The sequence below is a fragment of the Pan troglodytes genome, chromosome 18, assembly GCF_028858775.2.
Source record: "Pan troglodytes isolate AG18354 chromosome 18, NHGRI_mPanTro3-v2.0_pri, whole genome shotgun sequence".
Classification (NCBI taxonomy): Eukaryota; Metazoa; Chordata; class Mammalia; order Primates; family Hominidae; genus Pan; species Pan troglodytes.
In genome coordinates this window covers 32,530,792-32,543,236 of record NC_072416.2, presented here as the reverse complement: position 1 = coordinate 32,543,236, position 12,445 = coordinate 32,530,792, and the positions used below count along the sequence as shown (strand labels likewise).

Below are 12,445 nucleotides of genomic sequence, written 5' to 3'. Positions count from 1 at the left end.
GTTTAGCCACGCCTCTGTGACTGGGGGCCACTGTGGTGACCCCCAGCTCCCCGGACAGAGTCAAGAGCTCACCAGCCTGCAAAGGTTTTCACGGCCCCCAGCCAGACTCAGGGGCTTCCTCTTGCCCTGCTACTTCCTGGGAGCTCTGAGGGCAGGAAATGGCGCCACTCAGCTCCTGGCCTAACAGCTTGGGGACCACAAATGCAAAGGAAACCACCCTCCCCTCCCACCTCCTCCTCTGCACCCTTGAGTTCTCAGGCTCACATTCCCACCACCCACCTCTGAGCCCAGCCCTCCCTAGCATCACCCCTTCCATCCCATTCCTCAGCCAAGAGCCAGGAATCCTGATTCCAGATCCCACGCTTCCCTGCCTCCCTCAGGTGAGCCCCAGACCCCCAGGCACCCCGCTGACCCCTGAAGGAGCAGGTGATGGTGCTGTCTTCGCCCAGCAGCTGTGGGAGCAGGCGGGTGGGGCAGGATGGAGGGGTGGGTGGGGTGGGTGGAGCCAGGGCCCACTTCCTTTCCCCTTGGGGCCCTGTCCTTCCCAGTCTTGCCCCAGCCTCGGGAGGTGGTGGAGTGACCTGGCCCCAGTGCTGCGTCCTTATCAGCCGAGCCGGTAAGAGGGTGAGACTTGGTGGGGTAGGGGCCTCAGTGGGCCTAGGAATGTGCCTGTGGCTTGAAAAGACTCTGACAGGTTATGATGGGAAGAGATTGGGAGCCATTGGGCTGCACAGGGTCAGGGAAGGCCAGGAGGGGGTGGTCACTGCTGGAATCTAAGCTGCTGAGGCTGGAGGGAGCCTCGGGATGGGGCTGATGGGGGAGCTGCCAGCATCTGTTCCTCTGTCATTTCTGATAACAGTAAAAGCCAGCATGGAAAAAACCGTTAAACCGCAGGTTGGGCCTGGCCGTTGGCAGGGAAGTGGGCAGAGGGGAGGCCCGGCCAGGTCCTCCGGCAACTCCCGCGTGTTCTGCTTCTCCGGCTGCCCACCTGCAGGTCCCAGCTCTTGCTCCTGCCTGTTTGCCTGGAAATGGCCACGCTTCTCCTTCTCCTTGGGGTGCTGGTGGTAAGCCCAGACGCTCTGGGGAGCACGACAGCAGTGCAGACACCCACCTCCGGAGAGCCTTTGGTCTCTACTAGCGAGCCCCTGAGCTCAAAGATGTACCCCACTTCAATAACAAGTGACCCTAAGGCCGACAGCACTGGGGACCAGACCTCAGCCCTACCTCCCTCAACTTCCATCAATGAGGGATCCCCTCTTTGGACTTCCATTGGTGCCAGCACTGGTTCCCCTTTACCTGAGCCAACAACCTACCAGGAAGTTTCCATCAAGATGTCATCAGTGCCCCAGGAAACCCCTCATGCAACCAGTCATCCTGCTGTTCCCATAACAGCAAACTCTCTAGGATCCCACACCGTGACAGGTGGAACCATAACAACGAACTCTCCAGAAACCTCCAGTAGGACCAGTGGAGCCCCTGTTACCACGGCAGCTAGCTCTCTGGAGACCTCCAGAGGCACCTCTGGACCCCCTCTTACCATGGCAACTGTCTCTCTGGAGACTTCCAAAGGCACCTCTGGACCCCCTTTTACCATGGCAACTGTCTCTCTGGAGACTTCCAAAGGCACCTCTGGACCCCCTTTTACCATGGCAACTAACTCTCTGGAGACCTCCACTGGGACCACTGGACCCCCTGTTACCATGACAACTGGCTCTCTGGAGCCCTCCAGCGGGGCCAGTGGACCCCAGGTCTCTAGCGTAAAACTATCCACAGTGATGACTCCAACGACCTCCACCAACGCAAGCACTGTGCCCTTCCGGAACCCAGATGAGAACTCACGAGGCATGCTGCCAGTGGCCGTGCTTGTGGCCCTGCTGGCGGTCATAGTCCTCGTGGCTCTGCTCCTGCTGTGGCGCCGGCGGCAGAAGCGGCGGACTGGGGCCCTGGTGCTGAGCAGAGGCGGCAAGCGTAACGGGGTGGTGGACGCCTGGGCTGGGCCAGCCCAGGTCCCTGAGGAGGGGGCCGTGACAGTGACCGTGGGAGGGTCCGGGGGCGACAAGGGCTCTGGGTTCCCCGATGGGGAGGGGTCTAGCCGGCGGCCCACGCTCACCACTTTCTTTGGCAGACGGAAGTCTCGCCAGGGCTCCCTGGCGATGGAGGAGCTGAAGTCTGGGTCAGGCCCCAGCCTCAAAGGGGAGGAGGAGCCACTGGTGGCCAGTGAGGATGGGGCTGTGGACGCCCCAGCTCCTGATGAGCCCGAAGGGGGAGACGGGGCTGCCCCTTAAGTGTCGGTGAATAGTGAGGCTGGAGGCCGGAATCTCAGCCAGCCTCCAGCACCTTCCCTCTCACCATCCCACTGCCCCCTCGCTCCCATGTTTCCACCCGGCACCCTGATCCTCACCCGAATCTCCTTTTTTTTTTTTTCTTTTGAGACAGAGTTTTGCTTTGTCGCCCAGGCTGGAGTGTAATGCACGATCTCAGTTCATTGCAACCTCTGCCTCCTAAGTTCAGGCGATTCTCCTGCCTCAGCTTCCCGAGTAACTGAGATTACAGGCACCCACCACCATGCCCAGCTGCTTTTTTGTATTTTTGGTAGAGATGGGGTTTCACCATGTTGGCTAGGCTGGTCTCAAACTCCTGACCTCAGGTGATCCACCTGCCTCAGCCTCCCAAATTGCTGAGATTACAGACATGAGCCTCCGCGCCTTGCCTCCTCACCCACCTCTTCACTCTGAATCCTCATCAGGCTTCTCAGCCCTGGATTTCCTGCTGGCATCCTCACCCAGCACCCACAACTAGCACCTGGGCAGGGCAGGGCTGGCACCTCTCAACGTCTGTGGACTGAATGAATAAACCCTCCTCATCCACCCCTATTTATCTCCATCACCATTTCCCCCTCTTTCTTGTTCCTGGAAACGGCTGCTGAGTCTCCATCGGCCAAACTTATCTGACCTGTGATTTCTTTGACAATTCTCCTTTTCCCCCAGAACCCACCCTGGGTTGACCAGAGTCTGGGAAGAAGGACAAGAGAACCCGGCAAACTCCCTCCTAGGATTAACTTTGTAAAGCACCCTTGCCCTGTAGCTGCAAGGGCTGTGAAACCTGGGCAGCCCGCAACCACCTTTAGCTCTGGGCCCCCCAGGCCGGCCTGGAGCATGGCTGGGTGGGGCCACCGGCCCATGCTCTCAGGCGGGCCTGTGATCTTTCCCAGGGCACATGGACTCTAGGCTGGCCCTGGCCCACACCACCACACTCTCCCCAGCCATGGACAGAGGCAGCCAGAGGCCTCACGGTTTCTCCTCCGAGTTTCTGGCTGGGTGTAGTTCTCAGAAACCCCAGTGCCTGCGTGCGTCCACTCGTGGGTGTGGTTTGTGTGCAAGAGCTGAGGATTTGGCGATGCTTGGGAGGGGTAGTTGTGGGTACAGACGGTGTGGGGGTGGGAAGTGGTAGTGGTGGGTACAGACAGTGTGGGGGTGGGAAGTGGTGCAGAGACTGAAGAGGGTCAACCTGGGCATGGGGGACACAGGGACTGCTGAGAACGTGCGTGTCATCTTTGCTCTGATGGGGTGGACATAGCAGAAAATCTAACTCTGTCTGTAGCCCCATACAGAATGCCAGGGTGAGCACAGTGGCTGGTGCCTTTAATCCCAGCACTTTGGAAAGTTGAGGCAGGAGGATCGCTTGAGCCCAGGAGTTCGAGTCTGAAGTGAGCTGTGATTGCACCACTGCACTTCAGCCTGGGCAACAGAGCGAGACCCTGTCTCAAAAAAGAAAAGAAAAAGAAAGCCAGGCTTTATAGAAAGATCGTATGTGTGACCCAAATATGAGTTCTTCAGCTGAGCCATGGTAATCCCTTCCTTGAAGTCTCCATTTCTGCAGTACACATGCATGTGCGCTCTCTCTCTCTCTCTCTCTCTCTCTCTCTCTCTCTCTCTGTCTCTCTCTCGCGCACGCGCGCGCTCTCCTGCGAACAGAGGCAGGGGGAGAGGGGTTTGCCCTGGTCGCGGGGACTGGTCTTGCTGGCGCTTCCCCACTGCACGTTTCCAGGTTTAGTTTGTCTGTGTCTCCTCTTCCATCCCAGGGGCTGAGCCCCTTCCATCCTCCAAGAGGAACCAGTGAGAGTGAGTGAAGGAGGGGGCCTGGAGCCAGGGACTTCCCCTGTGGGGCCTGGGTGGAGAGGGGAGAACTCAATGGTGCTGCCTTTGAGACCAGCCCAGGCTACAGCCCAGGAGCACACATGGGCCAGGGCAGTTGGTATTTCCCGAGGACAAAGAGGAAATTTTCAAAGAGGAAGTTGTTGAGTTAGAGCTTGCGGTGGCTGAGAGCAGACAGGTTGACCTGCAAAAAAAGACAGGGGAGGCATGTGAGTGTGACAGCCCTGCTCTGTGGCCTGGGCAGGAGATGGGGTAAAGGGTCAGGTGGGGGATGGGCTCGTGCAGTGGGAGAGGAGACGGAGGGAGGGAGCGGGAAGGGGCTTGCTTAGTGGGTGGGAAGAGCTGAGCTGGGATGGAACCAGCTTCTACCAGCCAGGCTGGGCACCCACTGGGCTGCATCTGGTGGCCTTTTCTGATTGCTATTTGGACTCACTGCAGCTGCAGAATGACAGAGGCCATGTCCAAAATCCCTTAGAGACACTGTTGTCTTAGAGTTGTTAAAATAAGTGCCCCCATATCAGGTTTAGAAAATACTGTCACCGAACGTCGCTGTCCTCAGCTCCACCTCCCTTTCCTTTGACAGATATGGTTGTTTTCTAAGCCAGGACTGGTTTTAGTCAGGTCCTGGGCAAATCCTGAAAAAAAGAGGTAGTACGGGTAAGGAAGGCACCCAACAGGGCTTTCACAATCCAGAAAATATCAAAATATAAGTGTTAAAAGAGAGGCACAGGCCGGGTGCGGTGGCTCACGCCTGTAATCTCAGCACTTTGGGAGGCCAAGGCGGGCAGATCATGAGGTCAGGAGTTTGAGACCAGCCTGGCCAATATGATGAAACCCCGTTTCTACTAAAAATACAAAAGTTAGCCAGGCATGGTGGTGTGCTCCTGTAATCCCAGCTACTTAGGAGGCTGAGGCCAGAGAATTGCTTGAACCCTGGAGTCAGAGGTTGCAGTGAGCCGGGATCGTGCCACTGTACTCCAGGCTGGGTGACAAAGTGAGACTGTCTCAAAAAATAAAAATAAAAAAAATAAATAAAAGAGAGGCACAAACAGTGTTATGAATGCACCAAGGAAAATGGTGCATTCATAACTCTCAGGTGAAGCCTACCAAGCCATGCGTGTGTGCACATGAGTATGTGTGTACGTGTGCATGTGCGTGCGTGCATGTGCCTGTGTGTGTATGTGTGCGCGTGTGTGTGCGCATGTGTGTGTGTGCGCGCATGTGTGTGTGTGCGCATGTGTGTGTGCATGCATGTTCTCCCATGCATGTGTACTGTGGCAAGGGAAACTTTGAGGAAGAGATTCCAGTGGTTGAGCAGAAGGGCTCGCATTGCCCTGGGGAAAGGTTGGAAGGCTTCACCTGAGAGTGTGTCGTGGCCTTTGTCATATCCACTGCTTGATTCCTTTCTTTAAAAATTATTTTTATTGTTTTCTACATATGAGAACCACCACACCTGGCTAATTTTTGTATTTTTTGTAGAGATGGGGTTTCACCATGTTGTCCCAGCTGGTCTCAAACTCCCGGGCACAAGAGATCCACCTGCCTCAGCCTCCCAAAATGCTGGGACTATAGGCATGAGCCACTGCACCCAGCCACTGCTTCATTCCTGGTGGCTGCTGTGCCTGGCATGTTGCAGATCCTCCATGAATATGCATTTGAATGAATGAATGAATGAATGAATGGAGATGACGCCTCAGAGATTCTTTCTTTTGAGATGAGGTCTCATTCTGTCACCCAGACTAGAGGGCAGTGGTGCAATCACAGCTCACCACAGCCTCAACCTCCTGGGCCTCCCAAGTAGCTGCGATCACAGGTGTGCACCAACATGCCCAGCTAATTTTTTTTTTAATTTTTAATTTGTACAGACAGGGTCTTGCTGTGTTGCCCAGGCTGGTCTCGAACTCCTGGGCTCAAGTGGTCCTCCCACCTAAGCTTCCCCAAATACTGGGATTATAGGTGTGAGCCACTGTGCCCAGGCTTGCCTCAGATATTTGAAGGCTGGGAAGGATTTTGCAAAGCTGGGAAAAGGAAAAGGCATTCCCAGCAGAGGGGATAGCAGGTGGAAATGCATAATTAAAAAAAAAAAAAACGTGGAGCAGATCCAGCGCAGTGGCTCATGCCTGTAATCCCAGCACTTTGGGAGGCAGAGCAGGGAGGATTGCTTGAGGCTAGGAGTTCAAGACCAGCCTGGGTAACATAGAAAGACCCTGTCTCTACAAAAACACAAAAAATTAGCCAGGCATGGTGGTGCGTGCCTGTAGTACCAGCTACTTGAGAAGCTGAGGCAGGAGAACTGCTTGAAGCCAGGAGTTTGAGACCAGCCTGGGCAACATAGTGAGACCCCGTGTCTACAAAAAGTAAACATTTATATATATATATTTTAAAGTGGAGCAGTTCAATATAGAGTCTTTTTTGAACAAACGTGAAATAGATGTCTTTTTTTTTTTTTTGAGATGGAGTTTTCACTCTTGTTACCCAGGCTGGAGTGCAATGGCGTGATCTCGGCTCACCAGAACCTCCGCCTCCTGGGTTCAAACGATTCTCCTGCCTCAGCCTCCCAGGTAGCTGGGATTACAGGCATGCACCACCAAACCCGGATAATTTTGTATTTTTAGTAGAGATGGGGTTTCACCATGTTGGTCAAGCTGGTCTTGAACTCCCGACCTCTGCTGATCCGTATGCCTCGGCCTCCCAAAGTGCTGGGATTACATGCGTGAGCCACCGTGCCCGACAATAGATGTCTTTTAATTTTCTGGAGGAAAAAGCAAAGCAAAAGAAGCAGTGGATATTTTAAGACTAAAAAGGAAAACAAAAAAAGGAGATAGAGCAGGCCGGACGTGGTGGCTCAACGTCTGTAATCCCAGCACTTTGGGAGGCCGAGGCAGGTGGATCACCTGAGGTCAGGAGTTCAAGACCAGCCTGACCAACATGGTGAAACCCTGTCTCAAAATACAAAAAATTAGCTGGGCGTGGTGGCGGGCACCTGTAATCCCAGCTACTTGGGAGGCTGAGGCAGGAGAATCCCTTGAACCCAGGAGGTGGAGGTTGCAGTGAGCCAAGATCACGCCATTGCACTCCAGCCTGGGCGACAAGTAAAAAACTCCATCTCAAAAAAAAAAAGGAGATAGAGCAAGGAACAGTAAGAAAATAGTTGGGTGCAGTGGCTATGCGGTGGCACTATAGGAGGCTGAGGCGGGCAGATCACCTGAGGTCAGGAGTTGGAGACCAGCCTGGGCAACATAGACCCCTATCTCTACAAAAAATTTGAAATATGAAAAATTAGCCAGGTGTAGTGGTGTGCGCCTGTGGTACCAGCTACTCAAGAGGCTAAGGCAGGGAAGATTGCTTGAGCCCAGGAGTTTGAGGCTATAGTGAGCTGTGATCATGCCACTGCACTCCAGCCTGGGCAATAGTGTGAGACTCTGTCTCAAAAGAAAGAAGATGGCCAGGCGTGGTGGCTCACACCTGTAATCCCAGCACTTTGGGAGGCCGAGGCAGTCACATCATGAGGCCAGTTTGAAACCAGCCTGGCCAACATGGTGAAACCCTGTCTCTACTAAAAATACAAAAATTAGCCAGGCGTGGTGGCATGCCCCCGTAATCCCAGCTACTTGGGGGTCTGAGGCAGAAGAATTGCTTGAAACCAGGAGGCAGAGGTTGCAGTGAGCCGAGATCGTGTCATTGCACTCTAGTCTGGGCGACAGAGCAAGACTCCGTCTTGGAAAAAAATTTAAAAAAAGAAAATATAAAATATGGTATAAGATTAAATATATTAGTTATGAAAATAATTGTAAATGGCTTATTGAACTTATAGTCACTAAAAATCATGTTTTTGAAAATTATGTAATGACTTTGGAAAATACCAGCAATATAATGTTAAGTGGGGAAAAAAGCAAGTTACTCCTCTGTAATACATATGATTTTAGTTTTGTAATAAAAATTCCCAACCATATATGCACTTATAGGGAAACAAAGGACCCATCGCAAATGTTTTCCATGCTGATCTCCAAAGTGGTGAGTTTATGTGTGATTTTTATTTTGTTTATGCTCTTCTGTATTTTCCAAATTTCATACAATAAATATCTGTTACTTTTACAATATGAAAAAATAGTGGTCAAAAAGGTGTTCAAGGGGGTGGCCTGGGGGTGTTTGGTTTGAGGAGAGTGGTAGGGGATGAGGCTGCAAGTGGAGGTTGGAGCTGTGCTATGAAAAGTTCAAGAGTTTGAATTGAGTTCTGAGGTTTGCTTTTGTTTTTGTTTTTGTTTTTTGAGACGGAGTCTCACCCTGTCACCCAGGCTGGAGTGCAGTGGCATGGGTTCATGCCATTCTCCTGCCTCAGCCTCCTGAGTAGCTGGAACCACACGCGCCCGCCACCACGCCTGGCTAATTTTTTTGTATTTTTAGTAGAGACAGGGTTTCACCATGTTAGCCAGGATGGTCTCGATCTCCTGACCTCGTGATCCATCTGCCTCGGCCTCCCAAAGTGCTGGGATTACAGGCGTGAGCCACAGTGCTCTGCGTGAGCCATAGTGCTCTGCTGAGAGTTTGAATTGCATTCTGGAAGTAGTGGTGAAATCAACACACCTAAGTCTGCTCTTCTCCTCTCTCCTAGTCCCCAGAGTGGTGAGTAGCATCGTTCTGGTGGCCCAGGCAAAACGCCTTAGGACCACCGTGCAGCCCCACTCTTTCCCCATTCCTGCTCTCCAGGTGCCAAGTCCCTGGCTCTTCTTCCACCGACCCTTGCATCCCTTCCTTCTCTTCAGTCCTCATCGCACCTCACCGGGATCCTATTGACACTTCCCCTTTGATTTCCTTCCGCTCTCTGCTAGTGATGGTCCCAGGGACCCTTCTAAAAGGTCACTATGGGCTGGGCACAGTGGCTCACGCCTGTAATCCCAACACTTTGAGAGGCTGAGTTGGGCCAATCATCTGAGGTCAGGAGTTCGAGACCAGCCTGGCCAACATGGTGAAACCCCATCTCTACTGAAAGTACAAAAATTAGCCGGGCGTGGTGGTGTGCACCTGTAGTCCCAGCTACTCGGGAGGCTGAGGCAGGGGAATTGTTGGTACCCGGGAGATGGAGGTTGCAGTGAGCCAAGATCGCGCCGTTGCACTCCAGCCTGGGTGACAGAATGAGACTCCGTCTCAAAAAAAAAAAAAAAGAAAAAAGAAAAATAGCTGGGCATCGTGGCACACACCTGTAGTTCCAGCTACTCAGGAGGATGAGGTAGGAAGATCACTTGAGCCCAAGAGGTCCAGACTGCAGCAAGTCATGATTACACCACTGCACTCCAGCCTGCGTGGCACCCTGTCTCAAAATATAATAATAATAAAATTTAAAAATAAAATAAAACGCTGCTCTGTCTAGGTGATATTCCTCTATCCCCAAGGCTGTCAGGGTGGAACCCTCCTTCCTTAGCGTGGCATATAAGCCCCTCGGGACCTGGCCCTATCTCTCCTCTGACCACCCCTGCCCGGTCAACCCTTGGTACAGACAGTCTGTGCTATCCAGCCCCATCAAATTCCTGTTGCTCCCTAAATATGCCACACACTTTATTTGGAGGAGAGGGGTGAAGAAGGGCAGTTTAACATGTTCAAAATATTTATTTTTTCCAGACAGTAAAATAACATTTTTTCCTGTTTTGCAAAAGTTAATTATCAGCACATTGAAGATTTTCCTTTTTTTTCTTTCTTTTTTTTTTTTTTTTGAGTCAAAGTCTTGCTCTGTTCCCCAGGCTAGAGTGCAGTAGCGCGATCTCGGCTCCACCTCCCGGGTTCAAGTGATTATCCTGTTTCAGCCTCCCGAGTAGCTGGGACTACAAGCACATGCCACCATGCCCAGCTAATTTTTGTATTTTTGGTAGAGGCGGGGTTTCACAACGTTGGCCAGGCTGGTCTTGAACTCCTGACCTCAGGTGATTCACCCGCCTCACCCTCCCAAAGTGTTGGGATTACAGGCATGAGCCACTGCGCCCGGCCAGCAGTCTTAAATAACAGAATTCACACACACACACACACACACACACACACACACTGTATTATATTTCATCTTATACTTTAAAATGTTTCCTTTTTTTTTCCTCAAAAGTACACATTAAGATCATGTTTACAAATAAAGCCTTGTCATCCAAAGTGAAAAATCCAGATGGCAAGATTTGGATGGGGAAGGTCTTGAGAAATCTGCGAATGGAGTTCACTTTTGCAGACAGGAAATGGGCCCTAATATATGGTTCTAAGGACATTCCATTTCTGAAAATGTACATTTCCACCCGCTTTTCCTCCCCTTCCTTCCTCCCTCCGTCCCTCCCTCTCTCTCTCTCTCTCTCTTTCTTTCTTTCTGACAAGGTCTTCCTCTGTCGCTGACGCTGGAGTGCAATGGTGCGATCTCGGCCCATTGCAACCTCCGCCTCCTGGGCTCAAGTGATCCTCCCCCCTCAGCCTCCCAAGTAGCTGGGACTACAGGCACACGCCACGGCACCCAGCTAATTTTTGTATTTTTTGTACAGATGGGTTCTCACCATGTTGCCTAGGCTGATCTTGAACTGCTGGGCTCAAGTGATCCTCCCGCCTCAGCCTCTCAAAAGTGCTGGGATTACAGGCGTGAGCCACCGCACCTGGCCTGCATCCCCATTTCTGACCCTTGACCATGTTCAAGTGGGAAGGGGAAGCCGGGAAAGGGAGGACGGGCTACCTGAGGGCTGCGGGTAGAGGTGACTCCTGTGAGCTCTGAGCCCTCAGCCCTTGGGCAGAGGGAACAGAACAGAAACAGACCCCATCTCTGAGCCACCAAGCTCAGACTCGTGTGGCAGGAGACAGATCACACAACACTATCAACAAAACAACACAGGTCGCAGTGGCTCACACCTGTAATCCCAGCACTTTGGGAAGCTGAGGTGAGAGGATTGCTTAACCGCAGGAGTTCGAGACCAGTCTGGCCAACATAGCGAGACCCCATCTCTCAAAAAAAGAAAAAAATTAGCTGGGCCTGGTGATGCACACCTGTAGTCCCAGCTACTTGGGAGGCTGAGGTGGGAGGACAGCTTGAACCAGGGAGGTCGAGGCTGCAGTGAGCTATGATTGTGCCACTGCCACTGCACTCTAGTCTGAGCAATAGAGTGAGACCCTGTCTTCCAAAAAAAAAAAAAAAAAGAGAGAGAGAGAAGAATATAATCAAAAGTTTCTAAATTCCCAAAGTAGTAACAAAAGCAGACCCAAACAAAAGTAGAGAGAAAATCTTCGAAACTTAAAAGGCTATTTAGGCTAAGGAGCCCACCCAGTGGTGACCACCTAGTTCTGGGAGGTTTGGGGCAGGGCCATTAGACAATGGAAACTCAGGTTATTTTGGAGACAATCAACTTGCTCCCAAAAATGAGCTGCAAGCAGGTGCCTGTGTGCTCAGCCCAGTCTGGAGCTCAGAGCCTGCCTGCCCCACTGCACCATCACCAGCCCAGCTGAACCAGGGTCCCAGGCAAGCTGTACAGGCTCTGCGTTGGCCTTGGAGAGAACCGCCGACTCCCCCGAGTTGCCTGAGCTCGGCCTGAAGCCAGCCCTCCCCACGCTGGCTCACAATAAATGCCTTGACTTCCCGCCAAGTCTTCCTCAACCATTAAGATTCAGCTCAACTGTCACGGGCTCTGTGCAGCTGCCCTCGCTGCCCCACCCCACGCAGATTTTGTGTTCCTTCTCCACTCCTGCAGCACCCCTTGCGACAGCATGAATAACCCGGCTGTAGTGATGTGAGGGTGTCACTCATCACCAGTGTGTGAGCCCCTCCAAGGCCACGTGTCCTCTTTGTGTTTCCAGAGCCCAGGGCCCAGCATGCGGTAGCTACCTAGTATATGTTTACTGAATGGAGGGATGAATAAATTCATGCACAAAGAATAGTTTTATTTATTTATTTATTTTTGAGACAGAGTCTTGCTTCTGACACCCAGGCTGTAGTGCAGTGGTGCGATCTTGGCTCATTGCAACCTCTGCCTCCCAGGTTCAAGCAATTCTCCTGTCTCAGCCTCCCAAGTAGCTGGGATTACAGGCATGCGCGCCACCACGCCCGGCTAATTTTCTATTTTTAGTAGAGACGAGGTTTCAACATGTTGGCCAGGCTGCTCTCGAACTCGCGACCTCAGGTGATCTGCCTGCCTTGGTCTTCCAAAGTGCTGGGATTACAGGTATGAACCACCGCGCCTGGCCTTATTTGTTTATTTTCATAAACAAATTTCTGTTGCCCAGGCTGGTCTCAAACTCCTGGCCTCAAGTGATCCTCCTGCCTCAGCCTCCCAAACTGTTGGGAT

General features: G+C 52.3%; 2 protein-coding genes across 4 annotated transcripts in view; both read left to right on the top strand.

Annotated features, from left to right (window-relative positions):
- The first annotated feature begins 208 nt into the window (after window positions 1–208).
- On the top strand, window positions 209–2,883 carry SPN (sialophorin). 2 transcript variants are annotated; one of them, XM_016928777.3, is made up of 2 exons: window positions 209–380; window positions 995–2,883. In XM_016928777.3, exon 2 carries the CDS (start codon window positions 1,029–1,031, stop codon window positions 2,283–2,285), a length of 1,257 nt encoding a protein of 418 aa, XP_016784266.1. In that variant the 5' UTR covers window positions 209–380; window positions 995–1,028; the 3' UTR covers window positions 2,286–2,883. The 2 variants fall into 2 exon arrangements, with proteins under 2 accessions (XP_016784266.1, XP_009428867.1); XM_009430592.4 differs by lacking the exon at window positions 209–380 and adding an exon at window positions 537–616.
- The window catches only part of QPRT (quinolinate phosphoribosyltransferase), a 34,404-nt gene continuing 22,511 nt past the window's right edge, over window positions 553–12,445 (top strand). The window contains exons 1-2 of one of the 2 annotated variants that reach the window (XM_063796968.1): window positions 553–616; window positions 8,120–8,168. In XM_063796968.1, the coding sequence (XP_063653038.1) occupies window positions 8,142–8,168 (27 nt within the window). In that variant the 5' untranslated portion in view covers window positions 553–616; window positions 8,120–8,141. Of the gene's footprint in view, window positions 617–7,754; window positions 8,169–12,445 lie in introns of those variants that run through there. The other variant, XM_016928780.4, reaches the window with a different exon arrangement.